Raw genomic sequence first — 22,090 nt, 5'->3', positions numbered from 1 at the left:
CGGAGCCCACGGATGGGATCTCTTCCCCCCAGACCTTCCCGGGGGGCCCCGGCGTCTGACCCCCAGCCGGAGCTCCACCTGGGATCTTGGGCCCCACACGCAGGGTGCACGGTTCACCTCGGAAACCCAGCCCCCTGGCATCCTGCTCCGAGTCGGAGGAACAAAGGACCTCGGGTTCTCTGCACCCCCTGGCACCCTGCAGAGGCCCCGGGGGGGGGGGGGGTCCCACCCAGGCCACAGCCGCCCCCCCATCTTTGCTCAGACGCAGCCCTTCCCGGGGCCCCGGCACCCCCGTCGCCCGCGCGCCCGGCAGACGCCCTGTCCCGGCCTGGCTGCGGGGACCCCGCGAACCCAGGAGCCGGGGCGCAGGGGGACCGCAGGGGGACCGCGGGCGCCCCGCCCCTCCCCTCCCCTCCCCTCCCCCCCGGCGGCCCCTCCTCCCGCCTTCACCTGCTGCGGGCTCCGCCCCCGCCCCGCCGGCCTCCGCTCCGCCCCCGGCTCCTCCCCGGTACCCCAGCCCGGCCTCGCGGCCCCCGGGACACAGCGACGCGGAACCCCGGGCGCCCGGGTCCCCAGCATGATCCTCGGTGAGTGCGCTCGCCCCGGCCCCCGCCCCCGCCCCCGCCCCCGCCCGCCGCCCCTCCCCCTGCCCGGGCCCGGACCCCTGGGCGCTGCGCTGCGCGGGCGAGCGGGACCCCCGCCCCGGAGGCGCCGCGTATTCATGAGGCTCATGAATATCCATGTCGGGCCGAGGGGCTGGGGGAGGCGGCTGGGCCTGCGGAGCGCCGCGAGGGTGCGCCCCCCGCCCCCACCCCCACCCCCACCCCCACCCCGCACCCGCACCCGCACCCCCGGGCCCAGGGCTGCGGGAAGGAGGACCGGGCGGCGGAGCAGGGGCGGGGGCGGGGGCGGGGGCGGGCGTCCGGGGCCTGCGGGCCTCCTGCCTCCGCACCACCCTGCCCCTGCACGCCGGGACCTGCCCCGCGCCCGCTCGGCTGCCTGCCGGGGCCCCGCTGCCCGGCCTCCTCCTCCCTCCTCCTCCCTCCCCCTCCCTCCTCCTCCCTCCTCCTTCCCCCACCGCCACCCCCACCCCTGCCTTGGGCCGGGGGCGCGCCCGCCAGGGGCCAGTCGGGAGGGGGCGGGGAGCCCCGGGGCTCGGGCGGCCCTCCAGCCACCCCATCCTCATGACCTACATGGGAAGGGAGCCCGGGTGGGGGAGGAGAGGGACCAGCGGGCCTTGGGGTGCTCCGGGCTCCCCGACTCGCGGCTGGGGGGCTCCAGGCCGCTGCCTCCTCAGAGGTGGGCAGGCCCGTTCGGCCCCCTGCCCCCTGCGGCTCCCTGGGCCCTGCTCCTGGTGGGAGACGCCCCCACACCTGTGGTCCCCTGCCCTCCCTGGGGACACCCGGCCCCCCGCCTCGGCCCTCGGCTGGGTCCCTCTGCCCTTTGCCTCCCTGGCTCTTTGGCTTCCCCTCTTTCTTTGACCCCTGCTGACCTCCCAGTGGCGGCCCTCCTCTCCTTCACCCCCTTCCTTCGGCTCTTCCTGCCCCCCTCGGGCCTCTCCTCCCCGCCAGGCTCCGCACCCCTGGTCCATGAATGAGGCAAGGGAGGCATGAATGACTCGTCGTCGCCTGCCTCCCTCTCCCGGGTGGCTCCAGCAAACAAGAGACTCCTCGCCCAGCTGGGAAGCCTAGCCCCACCCGAAGGGGACCCTCAGCCACACATCCTGCACTCAGGCCCCCAGAGCAGAGGCTCCACATTCCTCTGGCCTGTGCAATCCCTGCACGTTGGCGCCACCGGGGACACAGGCCCCACCCTGGGCACAGGCCCCAGGGGCAGCATCATGCTTCTCGGGGAGCGCGAGCAGTGCTTCCCCTGGTCAGTGGGCTCTAACGCCGACCTTAGGGACCTGCTCAAACCTGACCAAGACCCCACCACGGGAGAAATGCCCGGGTCCACCAGTTGGACCCCAGCACATCTCCCTGGAGGACACTGTCCTTGATTCCTTCCTTGTGCCCGCCTACAGAGGGCGGGGAAGCCTGCCAGCCAGGTCCAGGCCCCACCCCCAGGACCCTTAGTAAGGCTTCCAGGTTCCAAATGCTGAGGTCCACCGAGTCCCTGTGCACGGTGGCCCTGACCAGCAGGTGGGGCCCGGCTACATGCTCAAGATCTAGATGGTGGGCCTAGGTTTAAGCAGATGGTGGTTCTGGGCTCAATCCCCTGTTCTGGGCCCTTCTTACTGTCCCCTCCACCTGGGCCCTGGGGAGAGGGGGCACTGAAGGAGGCCCTTTGCTGTCAGATTCCGAAGCTTTCCCATGGATCTTTTCTCCCTTCCCCTCCCAGCCACCTCCTCCGTTCAGCCCTGCCCCGCCTACCTCCACCCTAAGGTTATTAAGGATGTTTAAGTGGTTGTTCATAATCATCCCCTTGTTGCTTTCATCTTTGACTTCAAAGCCTTTCCAGCCCTCAGCCTGCCTCCTGTCCAGATGGGGGAAATTGAGGCAGAAGGGAACAGATACATGGGATTTGGTCAAGAATTCAAGATGCAGACGTTCAGGGCTCTCCTCTCAATCCCCAATTTTAAGCATTGCTGGGGGAGAAGCAGCGGCCAAAAGGCCTAAAGAGAAAGATGGATTAGAGATGAGATCCCAGTCCAGACTGCAATCCAGTTCCTCCCTTGGCCCCAGAGTTTAATTCCCATCTTAACCCAGTGCTGACCGTGTGCTTTTCACCACCTTGGGTTAGGGCCCTAATACCACTTGCAAGCCTAATCCCAGTACCTCTTCTCATCTCGCTCTCGGCCGGCCCGGTCTCCGCGACCAGCACTCAGCACAGCCCTACCGTCACGCCTCTCCCGGCTCCTGTTCCTACCAGACAGGACCACTCCCTGAGCCAGCTCACGGCGGACACTCCCATTCTTCCTCTCAAGGGCTTGAGGCCGCAGGCCTGCCCTAAGACAGCCAAGGGGCTGGGACTCTAACCTGGCCGAAATCTCTGGGGAAGGGAAGAAGGAAAAGACTAGACCTCAGTGGGATGGGAGTTAGACGTGGCTTGGTTGTGGCTCGGCGCTGGAGAGGAAAGCCGAGGCGGATCAAAGTGCCTGGGGCTAGGTAGGACATAGAAAGGGACAGATGGACATGATCCAAGGGTCCGAGGGTTCACCCCCTCTAAAGTGCACTGGGAATGGTCTTTAATAAAACATCTGGCAATTCCCCACAGAGCCGGGTGGGGCCCTATCTGTTGGAGGCAATTACTCTAATGAGCTTCCCTCCGGAGTGGCCTGCCCCAGCTCCTCCCTGCCCTGCCTGACTTGTGCGCCGCTGGCACGCACGCACTCCAGTTCTCCAGTTCTCGCTCCCACCCCCTCCAAACCTGCCCAAGCCCTCAGCTAGCCAGGTCTCAGAAGTCCTGATTTCCTGCCCCCCAGCCCCCTGGGTCCTGTCCTTCCCCCCACCCCATCCCCCATCCCTAGTCTACCCACAAAAGGGAAGAGCTTGAAGGCCCTGCCTCTGGAGCCAGACAGACAGGTTCAAGCCTCTCTAGCTGTGTGACCTTGGTCAGGTGCCTCCCCCTCTCGGAGCCGACTGTCTCAGGACTGTCTCATCGTCATCCCTAAGCTGAGGACTCGTTTATTTAGCAAACACTCAGTGGGCTCCCTTGCGGCCTGCCCGCAGCCTACGTGGATTCACTCGATCCCCTGGACCGGTCCCGGAGGCCCAACTGCTGTTCTCTTTTGCCAAATGCGCGAGTCACCTGCTCCTGAGCCGCGGAGCCGTCCTCGGGGAGACCGGGCACGTCCCGCGCCCGGCGTCTAGGAAGCCCTCCAAAGGGGCAAGTGTTCGTGCCCTCAGAGGAGGGGAGAGGGGGCGAATCGAGAGCCCTGCCTCTGTCCTCTGCCCCTCTCCCTGTCTCGAGCTCAGGAGACCCCGCAGCAAGGAGGAGGCAAAGGAGCCTCCAGGTGCCCGCCCGGCTTTCTGGCCTCGGCGCCTCCTCAGTTCAGCCCTGCCTCCACCTCCCTGCCCTCCCTCCTTCCCTCCGGGGCTCCTGGCAGTGGAAAAGATGAGTTGCTGGCCGCAGGGACCCGAAGCGCCGCTCTTGCTTTCCGCCAGCCCCAGGAAACGCAGGGAACTGGCCCTCGGCTTCCTCTCCTGGCGCAGGGTGCAGGCCTGCGGGCCGCCAGGCCTCCCAAGTGAGACTAGGGCCCCTCGGGGCTACGGGGCCGCCGCAGCCCTCGATTGATTTAAATCCCAGCCCCACGCTTCCGGGCTCTGTGCCATCAGCCAAGGTTCCTAACTTCTGTGAGCCTCAGTGTCCTCATATGTCAAATGGGCAAAGTACTTACCCCATGGAACCACAGCGGCCTCACAGGGTAAATGCCATAAGACTCGGAACTCAGTGCCTGGCACACGGCGGCCCTACAACACACGGTTTTTCGATTGCCTTTTCCAGAAAGCATCTCTGTCTTCTGAGCCTGGTGTCTGAGCGGTGGGGGCTCCAGAGGGTAGAGGGCTCGGGACAGGGCCAAGGAGCTGAGCTGCTCCGGGGCAGCGCAAGTGCCAGCCCCGAACCAGCTGCTAGGGTGGGTGCTGGGTGCCTGGGACTCTGGGAGCGCTCAGGTTTCTCTCACCATTCCTGATGCTGCCCGGGGCTCGTTAGGGCTGCCCTGGTGTGCCAGGCTGGGGGCGGGGTGCACGCGGAGGGGAGAAGCCCTGGGGGGCCAGGCCACACGCCCCTCGCCCCTCGCCCCTCGGGCTGTCCCTGCCTCCTCTCGCCCCCTCTGCTCTCCTTCCGGCTGTCTGCCCTGGCCTCCAGCTCTGCGTCCAGCTTCTCAGCACAGTCTCTCTTTTCCTCTCTCATTTCACTCCCTTCATCTCTCCGTTGTTCACTATCCTTTTCTGTCTCAGGATCTATGTCTCCTTTCTCAGTCGCTCACCCCTGCTTCTGTCATTCTTCGCCAGCCTCCGTCTGTCTGTCTTCCTCCTCCCCCATCCCATCCCCACTCCCAGGTGGCAGAGGAGGGAAGGCACACAGGGCTCACAAGACCCCCAGCTGCTCGAGGGCCAAAGCCAAGCATCCTGCCCTTTCCTTCAACCCTTAGCCGTCTAGAGCCCAAGCTCCCGGCAGCCTTGACCTCAGGTACCCTGGCCACCCACCCCGGCAGAAGAGAGAGACCCCTCCAGACCTTTCTGGACCAGCTCCCTGCCCCCAGCTGTGCCTGAGCCCTCCCCACCCCCTCCCTCTCGCCTCCGATTCCCTAATCCCTGCTCCCCCGCCCTCCCCTCTGCCCCACTTTTCCAGGGCTCTGATTGGCTGAGTCTACTGACTGGACTGGGGGGGAGGGGGCTGGCCAGGGTGGGGGCAGGGGGCAGAACCGAGGGAAGGGGACGCTGTCAGGCCCAGGCCCCTGGGGGGCCAGGGCCAGGCCACTGCCCGGGGGCAGCGGGCACCAGGGACTGAAGGTATGCAAAGGGCAGTGTCTATGGAGGGAGCAGGAACGGATCCCGGGGTACCCTCTGCCCCAGTAAGGTCAAGGGAGGACGGGGCCAGGCTTGCAGCCTCCTGGCTTTGCCTTTGTTCCTGGGAACCCCCGTTGTTGGCAGGGGGTTGCTGGAGCAGTGAAGGGCAGCCAGGACAGCGAGGCCGCAGAAGGGAGCTGGGCTAGCGGAAGCCACGGGGGCCCTGAGGGCCTTGGCCCACCCCCTTTGGAGCCTGGCAAGGTTCCTCCGTGGCTCTGAGGGGAGGAGAAGGCTTCAGGGGTGGGTGGGTAGTGGAGGGGCTCGCCTGGACTTTCATTTCCCCTTGGGGTCAGACCCAGGCGTTCCCCTCCCAGAGGCCTGGGTGGCAGTTCCTCCTGCAGAGCTGGAGCTGAGCCCTCCCAGGGAGACAAAGGGGCAGGTTGGGGCAGGGGGCCCTGAGAGTGCGCCCAGGCAGCCCACGGCCCAGAGCAAACGCCGCTCACCTGGTCCCTATCCCCGGCGATGTCACGGTTCACTAGGAATTACGACCGACTGGGACAAATCAGGGCTCTTTGGGCAGCCTGACTCAGTAGCCCTCCTCCGAGTCTAGGCCTCAACATGCCCCTCTGGGCAGTGGGATGTATCACCCGCCCGACTCTGTTCTCCCCCCGGGTGAGACCTAGCCTTTGGGGCTCTTTGGGGGAAAACAAAACCGGAAGAAGGGAGTGACCAGAGCCATGGGGCTCCTGAGCCCTGCTGATCCAGCTCTTCCTGGGTCTGTAAGATGCCTAAAGGTCTTGGGGGAGGGAGGCTGGAGAAGGGGGAAGTGAAAACCACCCAGAAGGGAAGGAGTGGTCTGCACCCTCCCCTGGGCCCACAGGGCACTGTGCTCCGTTGCTCCGAGCCAGCCAGCGAGCAGGGGAAGTGTGTGTGCATGGGGTCACACTTCTGAGTGTGGGGGCGCCTGCTGGGGAGTGGGACTGGCAGGTGTGGGTGGGGCTCCCAAGCTCCGACCTTCCTGCCCCACGTAATGTTTTCTCTGCCCTTCAGGCAGCCTGAGCCGGGCAGGGCCCCTCCCTCTGCTTCGGCAGCCCCCCATCATGCAGCCCCCACTGGACCTCAAGCAGATCCTGCCCTTCCCACTGGAGCCGGCCCCCACCCTGGGCCTCTTCAGCAACTACAGCACTGTGAGTAGCAGCCTGCCTGCCTGCCTTACCCCCCGCCCGAGACCCTGGCCCCTGCTCTCCCTCCACCTCACCCCTGCCCTCTTTTCCTCTTGCACCTGGTTCCTTACCTCCTCTGAGGACGCCACCTGCCTGGCTCCCAGGCCGCTGCAAGCGCTGTTGGCTCTGCTATACGATCAGCAACAATAACAGCAGGAGCTGACATTTGCCCGGGTCCCACTATGAGCCAGAAGGTGTGCTCCGGGCTTCATGTGAATCCTCTGCTGGAGCCCACCACCTAGAGCAGTGGGGCCTGGAGTGCTGATTGTGGCTACAGGCAGGTGGGAGGGGCGACAGGTGCTGAATCCAGAAGGAGCGAATAAGCAGGGCCCCAAGCCTGCCCGTCCGTTCGTTCGTAACCTCTAGCTCTCGGGAGCACGCAGCTGGGTGGGTAGGGCCAGCGGGGTGGGCCTCAGAGGGCTAGCGAACTGGCCCCGGCTTAATGGACTATGAAATAGGGAGCCACCGCATCCCTGAGCAGGCAAGGGACTCGGGGACAGCGGTGTCTGAGGAGGGGCAGTGGGACGGCTGGCTGAAAGGGAGCGGAGGCTGGGCCAGGGCAGGGCGGCGAGGGTGCAGTAGGGAGGAGGCAAGGAAATATTCATAGGCCGTGGCGCCCACCTGGTGCTTGGGGTGGGGGGAGAATAGAGAGGATGATCCAGGCTGACCCCAGGATTCAAGTCTCTGTGGCTGGATGAAGTCACCTTGGCGGGGGACACAGGTCTGCAGGAGGAAGCGGGTCTGGGCTGAGGCCGCTGAGCTCACGTTAGGACCCGGCGAGCTGGTATGCGAGCGGCATTGAGTCAGAAATGCCCGGCACACGGTTGGATTTGGGGCCCGGCGAGTGGGCTGGAGCCGGAGGGCCTGAGGAAGCCGGCAGCTCGGCTCCCGCAAGGCCCCAGCAAGGCCCCAGCTAGGCCCTGACTAGGCCCCGGCTAGGCCCCGGCTAGACCCCAACTAGGCCCCAGCAAGGCCCCGGCAAGGCTCCGACTAGGACCCAGCTAGGCCCGGGCACTGCCCGACTAGGCCCTGGCATGGCCCCGGCTAGACCCCAACTAGGCCCCGGCTAGGACCCGGCTAGGCCCCCCGGCTAGGCCCAGGCACCAGGCACGGCCCGACTAGGCCCCAGCTAGGCCCTGGGAAGGCCCCGGCTAGGCCCGGGCACTGCCCCGACTAGGCCCCCCGCAAGCCCCGCGGCCGCAAACGCGGACTGACGACCGGGCGGCGGCTGCTGTGTCTATACCCGTCTCACCGCGTCTTCACCGCAACCCGGCAAGGTGGACGTTGTCATTCCTGCTTCACAGCCGGCAGGGCCGAGACCCCGGCCCGAAGGTTTTCGTCATTTACCTCAATTGACACAGTATGTGCCGAACGAATGACGTGAACCCACAGCCTCTGACCCCCCACGGAGCTCCCCTTACTTCCAGCTGCTTCCTCCAAACTCCTCCCGGAGAATCCAGGTGAACATTTGCGTTGCACCCCGAGGTGTGCAAAGTGCTTCTCGGGTCTCAGTCTTTGTAGCGACCCCTGGGGAAGCGGTTGTTTCATCCCTGTCTCACAGATGAGAAAGTTGCGTCCTGGCTATAAGCAAGGCCCTGTTCTAGGTGCGATGGACACATGAGGGTAGACACTTAGGGTCCAGTCTCGAAAGAGCTCATATTCGGGAGAGAAACGTAGACATCTCTGCGGCGACCCATAACACAAAACAGAGCAAGGGTTGTAGATACTGGGACAGAGACGCTGACAATGACTCGAGCGAACAAAAAAGAACGTTAGGAGCCTACTGTGTGCTGGGCCCTGTGCCAGGTGCCAGGGACATAGGACTTTGTGCCCTTGGGGAGCCCGTGCTTGGTAGGAAAGATAACAAGTTAGCAGGTACCCTACAGGGTGAAAAGAGCCGCGTCAGAAGCATTTAGCTTATAGGGGAACCCAAGGGGGTGTCGAGAAAGACCTGCTGAATGAGGTGGTGCCTGAGGGACCAACCAGAGCTGAGCAGGAGAAAGAGAACAGAGGAAAAAAGGACCGAACCCGGAGCAGGGGACGGATGATTTGGGCTTTGAAGAATTATTAGTAGGATTCTAAAAGGGGCCTTAGAGAACATTCCAGACGGGAGCCGATAGCATGAACAAGGGCTAGCAAAGAGCACATGAGGAAGTGCAATTGATTCAGTTTGACCGGAGCAGAAGGTGCTGGAAATACTTCCCCACCCCCCTGCACAGCGCATTCACACTTACCCTGAGGTCTCCCATCATCTTCCTCATTTAAAAAAAATGTTTTATTCATTTATTCATGAGACACAAACAGAGAGAGAGAGAGGAGAGAGAAGCAGAGACACAGGCAGAGGGAGAAGCAGGCTCCATGCGGGGAGCCCAACGCGGGACTCGATCCCGGGACCCCAGGATCACGCCCTGGGCCGAAGGTGGCGCTAAACCGCTGAGCCACCCGGGCTGCCCTTGTCCCCATTTTATAGATGAGGAAACGCAGAGCGAGGGAGGTTAAGTGACTTGCCCAAGGCCACAAGGCTAGTCCATGCACATGGGAAGTGCGGGGTTGCTGACTCCCCCGGAGTTCCCGGCTCCACCGCCTCTAGTAGGGACTAGCTATTTAAACTTAAAGCCATAAAAAATAAATAAATAAAACAAAATAAAAACGAACAAAATAAAAAATAAATGTAAAGCCATGAGCGCTGATACGCTGGGAGTGCCGGCCGCACCCACTTTGGCATTTGACTGGCAGGATTTGAACTGGCCTCCCAACACTACCGGCTGTGCGACCTCAGGCAAGCTGCTTCGCGACTCTGACCCTGAATTTTTCCAGCTGTAAGGCAAGATCGTAATAGAAGTAACGCAGCAGGCTGTTGTGAGAACCGTGTCTCACCATCACGATGCACAAAGGGCTCAGTGTCGTTAGCTGCTGCGATCACGTTATCGCCGTTATTTTTACTTAAGAGAGGATCAGAGGGAGAGAGAGGTGGTATGGCCAAGGCCTCGGGCACTTGGGATAAGCAGAATTGGGCAGCGGGAAGAGGGGGAGGCTCCAGCTAGGGAAATGGAGGCGCTGCTGGAGGGGGGCAGGGATGCAACCTGGCTCCTGTAGACGTAGAGAAGCCAAAGGAGAGAGCGTGGCGGGCTGCATCAAGAGTGTCAAATTCTGCAGGGGAACGAGGACTGCAGAAAAGCTGCAGACGGGCCTCTGGCACGGGTACGTGGCTTTGGTGGAGTCAGGCTGCCCAGGTTTAAAGTCGAATCCTAGTCCAGCCACTTAACCAGCTTATGACCTTGGGCAAATTATCTGACCTCTCTAAACCTCGGTTCCTTCCTCTATAAAATGGAGATGATCACTGTGCTTATTCTGAATAGCGGTGGAGACTGAATTAGATAATGCACGCAAAGAGCTCGGTGCAGGGGCTGGCACATTGCAAGGGCTCAGCCGACGTGTGGTGCTGGTGGTGCTGGTGGTGCTGGTGGTTTCATCCTTCCTCGCAGAGCCTCCCCCTCCCTGGGCTGAGAGCTCCAGGTGTCTCTGCTGCTGGGGCCGCCCCTCCCCTTACACCCCTGGCCACATCAGGCTTGCCTCTGCCCTGGGACCCCCCGCCCCGTTGTCTCCCGAAGAGACGTCTCTACATCCGGTCCCCCGCTCCACTCACCCCTCTGTCCTGGGCGGAAGGGAAGGGGAGAGGTGAGGGCGCGGGGAGCCTAAGAGGGGTGCAGACGGGGCGGGGGGGGGTTCTGGGGTTCTGGGGCGCGGGCGGCCCTGCCCTCCCCGCAGCCCCGCGCTGCCCCGCCGCCGCCGCCAGGGGGCAGCAAGCGCACGGGACAGGCGGTCCGGGGAGCGCGGCCGTCCAGCAGGTGGCGGGCGGCGGCCGGGGGTGCAGCGGGTTAGGGACCGCGTCCGCAGGCTGGGGTCGCTCCTGCTCCGGGGCCCCCGCAGCCCCACCGTCCGCGGGACCCAGCTAGGGAGAGACGCCCAGGTGCCGGGGGGCTGTGAAAGGGCGAAGGGGTCGTGAGCAGGGGGGCCAGGACAAGGGGCGTCTGCGGACCTGGAGGAGAGGCTGTCGCAAAGGGCCGGGGGCCGGGGCCGGAGGGATGGCGGAGGGGAGAGGCGGCCGAGCTAGACACCCCGCGTCGCCCAAGGCTTGGGGGGCCCGCGCCCAGCCAGGGTCCTTGGCGGAGAAACCGGGGTCACCGGGCGGGTCCTGCTCGCCGGCGCGAGGTCTGCCCGGGAACCCGCACCTGGATGCGGACACCCCTCCGCCCCGCCTCCCGCAGCCCCGCTTCCCCGCGCTCCGGCCCCGCCCCCGCGCCGCCCGGGCCCCGCCCCCGCGCCGCCCGGGCCCCGCCCCCGCGCCGCCCGGGCCCCGCCCCCGCGCCGCCCGGGCCCCGCCCCCGAGCCTCGCTCCGCCCCGCGCCGGCCGGGCCCCGCCCCCGAGCCCGGCCCCGCCCACTCCCCGCCCCCGGGGCGGGCTCCCGGCCCCGCCGGCCCCGCCTCCCCTTCCCGGGCCGGCCCGGCCGCACAGCCCCGAGCCACCCGGGCAACGAGCGCCGCGTCCCCGGCCTGCCCGGCCCGGCTCGGGTGCCCCGCCCGGGTCCGCCACGCCGGGCCATGGAGTCGCGGCCCCCGGGGCCCCGCAGGGTAAGCCCCCCGGCGCCCCTCCCCGGCTCCCGCCGCTGCCGCTGCCGCTGCCGCAGCCCCCCCGCCCCGCCCCGCCGGCCCCCGGCGGTCGGGCCCGTCCCTCTCGCCCGGCCCCCGGGCTGTGCGGCCCACCCATCCCCCATGACTGGCGCGGCCCCGAGCAATCCCCGGGTCGCGGCCGGCGCCCCCGACTCGGCCACCACGCCGGCCCCCCCTCGGCCTCCTGGTCCCGGCGGCCCCCAGGTGCTCAGACTCCCCATCAGGTCCTACGTGCACCCGCAGGTGACCACGCCGCCTGGATGCCTCACCCCATCCCGGCGCACCTCCCCCCCCCAGCCTGCACCTGCTCTTCAGACCCCCCTAGGCCGCTCTCTCTCCTATTTCAGTGCCTCAGGTCGTCCCATCCCGGAGATCCCAGCCTCCTTCCCCTTCCACCTCTACGGGGCGCGGGGGAGGGGGCCGGGGCAGCGGGGCTCCAACAGGGGGCAGCGGCTTCCATCAGATAAAGGGCAGTGGAAGGAAATCCAATCATGCCACCCCCCTCGTGTTCCTGATCTGGTTTCCTCCCTTCCCTCCCCCTTGCCCTTCCTGATTCCTTTTGCCCCAGCTTCAGGGAGGAGTCCCCTTCATGTCTGCTGCTGGAGGGCAGGTGGGAGAGGCGGTGCCCACCTTTCCAGGCCGGGTCTAGGCCGCAATGCCGGGGAAGGGGCTCTGGAGGGGAGCGGCTGTGGGAGCTGCTGGCCTCCCCCCTCCCCAGAGAGCCCTCATCTAGGTCACCAGGGCCTCTTGACCTTGGCCTGGAGCGGCACTTGGGTGGCTCACGTTCCACCTGCGCAGGGATTGGGCCCAGGAGCCCTCACCTTCAGCCTGGTGTCTCCTCAGTTCCTGGAGGAGAGGCTGGGAAGGACCCCCGGCCCTGGGTTGATGCCCTCCTCCCCACTCCACCCCCACCCCTAGTTGATGTTTCTGGACTTAAACCTGAGGGTGGGTGTGTGCAGGAGGGAAGGCTCTCCACCTGGAGGAGGGACCCAAGTGGGGCAGGGACCATTCTCCCAGGGTGGATATTGGGATGGTCAGCCCGCAGGGCAGGTCGTCCTCAGGGCGCTCTGGGGAGCAGGCTGGGGTGATGGGTGGGGCAGGGACAGAACTGGGGCCTCTGCTGTCCCCTCTCCATCCCACTCCTCTCTCCCTGCTGCTGTCATCGACTTAGGTTTCCAGGCCCAGATTGGGTTTCTGTTTGGGCTGAATTCCATTCCCCACCCAGCATGGGAGGAAGCCCAGGGGCTGAGGAGAACTCCCCCGGGCAGGGGGCAGGGGCGTCTCTGGATAAGGAGGACCGACGCCTGGAGACTGGGAGCCCCAGAGCAGTCGCCCGTCTCCCCTTTCTGATTAAAGCCTGTCTCCAACTTGGTCTGTCTTTCTTTCTGCCAAACGCATCATGCATTCACACAGATAAACACACAGCTGAGGATTACACAACCTGACCATTCATGGCGTCGCCAAAGCCCCCGACACAGAAATGTTGATGCATCAATGATGTACACACAGCACATGACACTCCTTCACACTCCACCCATGCACAGATTGATCACAGCCTGCCCAGACACACACAGTCACACCCATTCTTCCCTTGTTTGGCTTCTCTTTGACTAGGACCTGGGCTTCCAGGAGGTGAAAAATGAGCTACTGAAAGGAAAGGGGCTGCTTCCAGCCAGGGGCAGACCAAGTGACGGGACACCCGTCCCTCAGACCGGTCACCCGAACGCGGCCTCGGCTCTCGCCTCTACTGCCATTTCTCGGGGATCCGAAGCCCCGTCCCCGACATTGCCCCCAAGCAGCCAGGGGGGCTCCGGGGGAGAGCCAGGATATGTGGACTCTCCGGAGTCCAACCACCTTCCTCCGCCCGCTTCAAGTCCCCGTCTCTGTTGTCTTCCTGGGAGCCACTGAAGACCTGGGCACGGGGAAGGGGCTCGGCTGAGAGCTAAGGAACCCCAAGCCCCAGCCACTATTTTTCACTTGGCCCTTCCACCTAAAAGACAAGGCCTCAGCTGTTACTTGGTTCCCTTCTTAGAGGTCCCAGCCATCACTCAATCCTCCTCGGCCTGGCTACAGTCCAGTCCTGCCTCTCCCTGGCCGCCCCGGGGGCCAGAGGGAGGAGCACTGTGCAGGGAGGCAGTTTCCGTGCTGCGGCGTCTCTAAGCCCCTGGCTTCATCCCCTGATAGCCGCAGGCCTCAGAGAGAAACTCCCATCCTCTCCCCTCCTCATGTGAACCCTTGGCAGGAGCCTGCAAACACATCTGCTGACCCAGGGTGGGGGCAGAGACTGTTCCTAATCACACCCAGCCCCACAGCCCTGCCCCAGGCAAAGAGTTCAGAAGATCTCCCGGCTGCCTCAGGCCAGCCGGCTTCGTAGTTTCCCCTACTAATTCCCCTTTATTAGCTACAGCCACCTACTTCCTCCTGAGTTTTCCACTCTGTTTAGACTTGCTGCCTGAAAGAGGTGTAGGGGGCGGGTTAGGGCAACCTGGGGCCCACGGGAAGCTGGGAACGTCTGTCTCCCAGGGCCAGAAGCTTGGCTTGGTAGCCTCTTGCCCCAGACAGAGCAGGGCCAGGGGCCAAGCCTCAGCGAAGGCCCCGCGGCCGGGCTGCTTCGGGACCTGCCATCTGTCCAAGAGCCTTGGATCGCGGGCTGTGATGAGCTGAGGCCGGTCCCAGCCCGGCTCGGGGCTCCTCCCGTGAGGGGCCTCTGTGCCCCGAGTGTAGGGCCAGGCCATCCCTGCCGGGGTCGTGGACACTGGGCCGGGAGGGAATCGGGGGACAGGCCCAAAGGCCTAGGCAAAGTGGGGGGTGGACAGGAGGTGCCGGGGACTCGGGTTCAGCCCCGCCGCCACGTGGGGGATGATGGACACGAGCCTGTGCTGGGGCCCCCGCTCACCCCAGCCTGCCTCCGCAGATGGACCCTGTGCAGAAGGCCGTCCTGTCCCACACTTTCGGGGGGCCCCTGCTCAAGACCAAGCGGCCCGTCATCTCCTGCAACGTCTGTCAGATCCGCTTCAATTCCCAGGTAAGGGCCCGCTGGCGGCGCGGCGGGAGGGCAGAGGCCGGGCGTTGGGGCCGAGGGCCGGGCCGGGGAGGGGGCGGGAGGGTGGTGGAGGGGGTGGCTGGGAGGGCCCGGAGGGGCCGTGGGCTCGACGTGCAGCAGGCCATCCGGAGGCTGCCGCTGGGCAGCCGTGGCCGAGGGCCTGGGCACGCAGGGGGCCATGAGGCACGGGCCCCGCTAGGGCACCGACTCCGCTGCCGGCCTGCGCCCCCCTGTCCTCGCGGGCCCCTCCCCTGCCGCCTGCCCCTCTGACCTGCCGGCCTCCTCCCCCCGCCACCCTTGCCCATGCACAGAAGCCCCCCAAGACGCAGCACCTAGATGGCAGGCCTCCCAGCCGCCCTCGCTCTGGGGCTCCCCTGGGACTGCATGTGGGCCTACCGGGGACTTGCGGGGCGCAAGTTCTGAGAGCTTTTAGGGAAAAACAGCAGAGCTTCATTCTGCTGAGTAGGGGGAAGTAAGCCATGATCTGTGTCTCCGCAGTCCGCGCGCGCGCACACACGCGCACACGCACACACCCCGCGATGCCGGGCTCCACAGACTGCTCCCCCTCCCACCCCTGGGCTGTCGATCTTGTTTTCCTGCCCATCCACACTTTTTTTTTATTTCTACTGTGTCCCTGTCTGGGTGACCTTGTGGCTCCGGGATTGTATATTGTTCAGAATAAACAGGAGATGCACATGGGGGGCGGGGGTGGAGCCAGAACCAGCTCAGCTTAGGTCTTTCCTTCACCTGCACCCCGGCACCCCCTCTGCCAGCTCTGGCTCCCCTCGCCGTGGAGGGTCGAGGACTAGGGGCCCAGGGGGCGCATGCAGGCTGCCCTCCACTCTTTGGCCCTCCCCTCCCCTCCCTGACCAAGTGGCTGTGTTTTGACAGCTGTCTCTCTCTCTCCAGAGCTGGGCTTGGGGCCAGGGTCCTCCAGGGTGTCCACAGAGGCTTCAGGAAAAATGAGAGCCAGGGGGGAGTAGTCGGGATAGAGCCCAGGCCTCGGGGCTCTTGGGACTCCCGGCCTGAGTGCGGAGGCAGTGAAGGCTGGAGCCCAGGGTCGGGAGACAGGCCCAAAGAGGCCGGGGGCCACGGATGCTGGCTGCCTGGGTTCAGGATTCCTTCACGCAGGCCCAGGTGAGAGCCCGAGTCAGCAGCCAGGCCCCGGTGCGGCGGTAGGGAGGAGCCTGGCCTAGGGGAGCATCCAGGTCCCCAGCTACTCGACCTTGAGGAGCTAGTCTGAACCCCAGGAGTAACCCGCCCTCCTCGGCCCGGGGCTTCACGCCTCTCCGGCACGGGGAGACACGGCCGCAGCCTGCCGAGGCCACCCCCGGGCCCGAGGGAGCTCGGCGGGGAGAACGGGCAGCTGGAAGGTGATCTCAGGCTCCATTTTCTTCCTTCGTCCCTGAAGAGCCAGGCTGAGGCTCACTACAAGGGCAATCGCCACGCCCGAAGAGTCAAAGGCATCGAGGCTGCCAAGACGCGAGGCAGGGAGCCCGGCGTCCGGGAACCCGGGGACCCAGCTCCCCCGGGCGGCACCCCCCCAAACGGGGATGCTGCAGCGGCCCGTCCAGGTGTGTCCGACCCCGACCCCCCCACTGGTTCCACTGCTCCTCTGTTCTTCCCCTCTTCCCAGACGTCTCCTCTGCTTTCATCTCCCTCCTCCTCACCCCCACCCCACCCTACCCAAGGTGAGTCCTGGAGCCAAGCACAGTGATACAGAGTTTCCATCGTGTCACCCCCACTCCCGCCCCAGCGTCCCCCCGTCTGTCCTCCCCGCCGCCTAGTGACTCAGAGAGGGGCTAGGGTGAGGCCAGACTCGCTCCAATCCAGGGAGAGCCTCCTCCATCTTGGGGGGGTGCAGGGAGGGAACAGGACGACGGCCCAGGGCCTGCCCCCCAGGGCTCCCCGTGGGGGATACCGAGAGCTCAGGGGACCCCAGCCACCCGCTGGATGGTCTCAGGTGGTCTCCGGACCTCCCTGGGCCAAAGTGGTCTTTCCTGGGAATGAGACTTTAAGATGTTCCAGGTCTTTTCCAGGTTTACCAAAAGCAAGTCTGAGATTCCTTCTCCCCCATGGCTGGTGGCCACCCTCCATCACGCTCCCAGCCCAGAAATTGAAAGGAAGGCGTATCAAGGCAGGAGGATGCGAGCCTCCCCCTCCTGGGATTACCACATCAGCTCTCGGTCATGAGCACCCCGGAGGACCCGAATACCCCCATTCCCTCTTCTCCTTGCCTGTCCTTTCTGCCCCACCCCCGGTAGACTGAGAAGCAGGCATCGGCGTCGCCGGCGTGGGAACCAGGACCCCACTGCGCGCACACCCCCGGGGGCACGGATAGGGCAGGCAGCGGAGTCTTGATGTGCTCTGGCCGCTTCTTAGCCTGATCATTGTGTTGTTTGTTTGTTTTTTTTTTAAGATTTTATTTATTTATTCATGAGAGACAGAGAGAGAGGGGCAGAGACACAGGCAGAGGGAGAAACAGGTCCATGCAGGGAGCCTGACGGGGGACTCGATCCCGGATCTCCAGGATCAGGCCCTGGCTGCAGGCGGCGCTAAACCACTGAGGCACCCGGGCTGCGGGCTGCCCTGATCATCCTTTTTTAACTTGGCAACGTCTCTGTAAAATGGGGATGGGGTGGTGGTGGCGGCGGTGGCTGACATCTCTTGGCTGTCACTGTTCTGGTGCTTTATGTGTCTTATTACCTCATTTAGCGAGGCCCATCCACTGGCTGATCTCTGAGGAGACCGGGACACTGCCCTCCTTTGTAAACCATGAAGCCCCGACCCCGACTGAGATGGGGTGCGCCCCTGGGGTGAAATGGAGGTGCTGGGAGACGGAGATGAGAAACACAGGGAGGCGGCACAGGGTGGATAAGTGAACGCACACCCGCGGGCAGGGCCCCCCACCCGGGCCCGCCCCCGCTGCCAGCCTCCCCACGACCCGGAAACTGGATCGGCCGCTGGAGCAAGAACGGGAGCGCTAGAGTTTCCCCGCGCAGGGGCCAGAGCCCAGCGCGGAGGGCTGCGGCCTGTGCATCTTTAATCAAGCCATGAATTATACAGCAGCCTGCATCCCTGTTCCCTCTCCGGTTCTGCTCTCTCTATTGCCCTTTTGCCGCGTCTGTAACTGTCTCTCCTGGCCTCTCCTCGGGCTGCGCCTGCCCCTTCCTAGAGCGCTTTGGCAGGCCTCCCTAGGGACTGGGCAGGACTCTGGGAAGGGGCTGGCCAGGCAGGCAGCCAGGCCGGGTGGTAGGCCATTGAGGGGCAAGTCCTTGTTCCATGCCTCTCCCCGTGGCCAGGCTGGGTGCCAGCTTCACCCTGAAAAGGAGGCCACTGGGGCTGGACCCCTCAACCGTTCCCAGCTTCTGGAGCATGAGCCAGGCGTTGGAGCCTCACACCCAGCCTGCAGCAGCTAGACCACATCTGGCTCCCGCCCAGGGCATGAGAGCATGCATGTTGTCACAGGGTGGGGACTCCTGGGCCCTTGCCCTCCAGGAAATGAGGGTGGGTTTCCTCCACATAAGGAATCGTCTCCGAAACCATCTGGGGTGACCCCTCTGTTTCTCCCCTAACAACAGTTTCCATGGAGAATGGACTGGGTCCAGCCCCGGGATCCCCAGAGAAACAGCCTGGCTCCCCATCTCCTCCCAGCATTCCGGAGACTGGTCAGGGTACAACCAAGGGTGAAGGCGGGACTCCAGCCCCAGCTGCCCTGCCGGGGGGCAGCAAGGAAGAAGAAGAAAAGGCCAAGCGGCTGCTCTACTGTGCTCTGTGCAAGGTGGCAGTGAACTCCCTGTCCCAGCTTGAGGCTCACAACAAAGGTACGGCCTCTCCTACCCCCACCCCGACGCCCCCCCGTTCTCAGCCCACTCCTGCTCCCTACCTCCTAGCCCCGCTGGTTTCCAACATCCTGGACCCTCTGAGACTTACCAGCCCATCTCCCTCCTTCATCATGTGCCCCCTTCCTTAGCTAAGTCCTCTGCCTCACTTAACCTCTTCACCTGCGACCCCGCCCCCACCCACCTTGCCTTGGGGGGGGGGGCACCCACAAGGGGCTTGGAAAATCCCCACACTTGATGCTCCCTCTTATTTTGTTTTAAAGATTTATGTATTTATTCATGAGACACAGAGAGAGAGAGAGAGGCAGAGACCCAGGCAGAGGGAGCAGCAGGTTCCCTGCGGGGAGCCCGATGCGGGATCCCGGGACCCTGGGGTCAGGCCCTGGGCTGAAGGCCGCTGCTAAACCTCTGCCCAGGGATCCCGCGGCTCATATTTTAATTGGGAACATGCTTGTCACCTAGTAGGCCTGGAGGGTTTTCCTCCACCCTTACCTTCAGCCTTCCACGCGCTCCAGGTACTAAGCACAAGACCATTCTGGAGGCCCGAAGTGGGCTGGGCCCCATCAAAGCTTACCCCCGCCTGGGGCCGCCCACTCCCGGGGAACCAGAGGCCCCTGCCCAGGACCGAACCTTCCACTGTGAGATCTGCAATGTCAAGGTCAACTCGGAGGTCCAGCTGAAACAGGTGGGCCCGAGGCCGTCCCCAGGGGCTCGCGGGAGCGCTGCTCCCTGAGGACGGAGGGGAAGGGGGAACCTCCAGGGTCTGCCCGGGCTCACCGCCCCCTCCACCCACCCCCACAGCACATTTCCAGCCGGCGGCACCGAGACGGCGTGGCCGGGAAGCCCAACCCGCTGCTGAGCCGTCACAAGAAGCCTAGGGGCGCCGCGGAGCTGGCGGTGAGGCCTGGGCGCGGGGGGGAGGAGGGGGGGCGGGGGGGCGCAGGGGGGAGGAGGGGGGGCGTAGGGGGGAGGGGGGGCGCAGGGGGGAGGAGGGGGGCGGGGGGGCGCAGGGGGGAGGAGGGGGACCTGCTGGGGCGGGGGGCGGGGGGCGGGGTTCCGGGCCGCCGGGTGACTCCTGCGCCCCGCCCCTCTCCCCCCTGCAGGGCGCGCTGACTTTCTCCAAGGAGCTGCCCAAGTCCCTGGCGGGCGGCCTGCTCCCCAGCCCCCTGGCGGTGGCTGCGGTGATGGCAGCGGCCGCGGGCTCCCCGCTGTCCCTGCGCCCCGCCCCGGCCGCGCCTCTCCTCCAGGGGCCGCCCATCACCCACCCCTTGCTCCACCCGGCCCCCGGGCCCATCCGAACTGCGCACGGACCCATCCTCTTCTCCCCCTACTGACCTGAACCCCCAGCCCCCTCCCGTGCGACCCCCCCGCCTCCAGCCGGGACCCAGGCCTCCGGGCTCCGAGCCTGCCCCTACTCCCGGCACGCCCTGAATGATCTCTCCTTCCCCCCGCCCGCCCCGAGGTACGGGGTTCCAGGAAAGGGGAGGGGTAGCGGGGGAGGGGGGCTTCAGAAGGGGGGGAACACCCCAGATCTCAGGGAACCCCGCCCCCTGCCCTTCCCTCTCCCCTAGAAAAGGGGGGGCCGTCTCACCCCCGAGCCCCCTTGGAGACACCCCCCCTCCCAAAAGCCATGTCCATTCAGCCCTTCCCCCCCAAACCTAGCACAAAACGGGGTTCACAAGCCATGGTCGGAGTCCGGGGGGCAGAAATGGATTTTCTTGGCAATAAGCGGACTCTGGGACTCCGGCCCCCTGCCCCCACACTGAAGCGCTTCCGTGAACACCCCCGTCCTCCGCAGGGGGAGGGGAGCGGGCGGGGTCCTGGGTCCCTCCAAAGCACTTCGGTGTTCCCGCCTGCAACCTCACTGTGCCCGGCGCACCTTGCCCGCCCCAGGCCCCGGGGCCGCGGGGCCGCCCGGGGGCATCTCCGGCACTTGGGTGGGACCAAGTAGATGCCCCCACAGGCCCCTCCCTCACCTCCTCCTCCCCACCCAGTCCGGATTCCATTCTTTTCACCAGCACCCATCGCCCAAGGGGTACCGAGGGGGGCAAGGGGTGTCCAGTCCAAGCCCACCCCCGCCTCGCCTTCCGCAAAACTGTGAGCAAAAAGCAATAGAAGCCTCGCCCCCGCCCCGGCCCTTTCCGCAGGATTCGCTGAGTCTGTAGCCTCCCCCGTCCCAGCTCCTAGACCTCGTGGCTGTCCCCCCACCAGACACCCACTACTGCACCACTCGGGCGGGGCGTGACCTCCCCGCCCCCGTGGTTTCCGTGTCGTCAGCCCCGCCAGCAGCCGACCCGGAGGGGGACGGGCCCCACTGGCCTTCCCGTCCCCACCAACTCTTACGCTTGACGATGTAGCAACCCCGGCCCCCCCCCCCACGTCCTCCCCTCCTCTCCTTGACAATAAAGTCTGGATTCGTTGCCCTCCGTCCCCCAGGCTCGGACTCTCAATGTTGGCCCCGCTGCGGGCCGGCCCGGCGGGAGATGCCCACGCGGGGAGGGCCTGGCAGGTCCCACGGGAAGCGGCCCGGGCATCCTCTGCCCGGAGCGGGTCACGGCCACGGGAGCTCCCCCGGCTCCTCCAGGTGGCGCCCACGACCTGGAAAAGGCACCCCCCCCCCCACACCCGGGGCTGCGGCGGGAGCAGGTGCAGGTCCCCCTGGGACAAAGGACACGATCCAGGCTCTTGTGCTTCTCCCTGATGGAAAACCCACCCCCAGCAACATGCGAGGCGTGGGGAGAAGAAGCGGGCGCAGAGACTAGGGAGCTGACTCCAGGCCCTGCTGGGCCCCGCCGGGGTCACCTTGAGTTAGTCCTTCCCCTGGCTGGGCCTCAGTTTCCCCATAGGGAAAATGAGATTTGGATCTCCACAACGTGCATTGAGACTTCGTGTCCCAAGACTCAAGGACTGGGGCCGTGCCGCTTACAGATGCGCAGATACACTAGAAGACCTTCTCTTCTGGTCCCATAAACGGCCCCAGAGAAGCACACTCTGTTCAGCTGCCCCCCCCCCCCGGGGCAAGGGGCTCCTCATTATCTCCGGAATTCAGGGCATTCAGGGCAACCACACACCCCCCTCTGTGACCCCTTCCCTCCAGCCCTGCTGGGTGGCAAGAAAGTCCAACAAAAAAGGCCAAACCGGAACGTGGCATCTCCCCCAGGGCCCCCCTGAATTGCATCTCCTTTGCTCACTTCCCCCTCTCCACGCATTTCCCCCTTTTTCAGAGGGAATGGGGAGGGAAGGTGAGATGATGTCTGTTAAAGAGGAAGGAGGGGAAATGGGCCCCCTGGGTTTGTAAGTCATGAAGCTGAGGATAGGAGTTCACTGTGGGTTTAGAAATGCAACCCAACAAGGAGTTTGGGGGCGGTCAGATTTTTTTCAGGTCTATCTAGCTAAAAAAAAAATAAAAAGAAAAAGGCAAAGGCTGGAGATCCGAAGTCTGAGGGGCAAGCGTGGCCCTCTAGGAGACAGTGGTGCAGAGCAGGGGCTGGGTCACATGTGGAGACAGAGAAAGCGACTACAAGGAACCGGAGTGAGAGGGACTGGGATACAAACCTCCAACCTGGGTTTTTTTTTAATTTTTTTTAAGATATTTATTTATTTGTTTGTTTGTTTATTTATTTATTTATTTATGAGAGACACAGAGAGAGAGAGAGTCAGAGACACAGGCAGAGGGAGAAGCAGGCTCCATGCAGGGAGCCCAACATGGGACTCGATCCCGGGTCTCCAGGATCAGGCCCTGGGCTCAAGGTGGCGCTAAACCACTGAGCCACCAGGGCTGCCCTCCAACCTGGTTTAAAACTGAACTCTGGGTGGGACACCTGGGTGGCTCGGTTTGACACCTGCCTTCAGCCCAGG

The 22,090-nt window shown here is 64.8% G+C and overlaps 1 protein-coding gene across 6 annotated transcripts; it reads left to right on the top strand.

Moving 5' to 3' along the window:
* Nucleotides 1–504: 504 nt before the first annotated feature.
* Nucleotides 505–20,662, top strand: ZNF385A (zinc finger protein 385A). 6 transcript variants are annotated; one of them, XM_055337091.1, is made up of 8 exons: nt 505–587; nt 6,508–6,640; nt 14,262–14,372; nt 15,802–15,964; nt 17,972–18,214; nt 18,748–18,917; nt 19,034–19,129; nt 19,336–20,662. In XM_055337091.1, exons 2-8 carry the CDS (start codon nt 6,554–6,556, stop codon nt 19,564–19,566), a joined length of 1,101 nt encoding a protein of 366 aa, XP_055193066.1. In that variant the 5' UTR covers nt 505–587; nt 6,508–6,553; the 3' UTR covers nt 19,567–20,662. The 6 variants fall into 6 exon arrangements, with proteins under 6 accessions (XP_055193066.1, XP_055193062.1, XP_055193061.1 ...); XM_055337087.1 differs by having other exon boundaries at nt 518–587; nt 6,504–6,640; XM_055337086.1 differs by lacking the exon at nt 505–587 and adding an exon at nt 4,590–5,133 and having other exon boundaries at nt 6,504–6,640.
* The last annotated feature ends 1,428 nt before the right edge of the window (nt 20,663–22,090 follow it).

Source organism: Nyctereutes procyonoides, unplaced genomic scaffold (assembly GCF_905146905.1).
Source record: "Nyctereutes procyonoides isolate TBG_1078 unplaced genomic scaffold, NYPRO_anot_genome, whole genome shotgun sequence".
NCBI lineage: Eukaryota > Metazoa > Chordata > Mammalia > Carnivora > Canidae > Nyctereutes > Nyctereutes procyonoides.
Note: the sequence above shows the minus strand (reverse complement) of the source record. Positions and strands in the feature narration are given on the sequence as shown.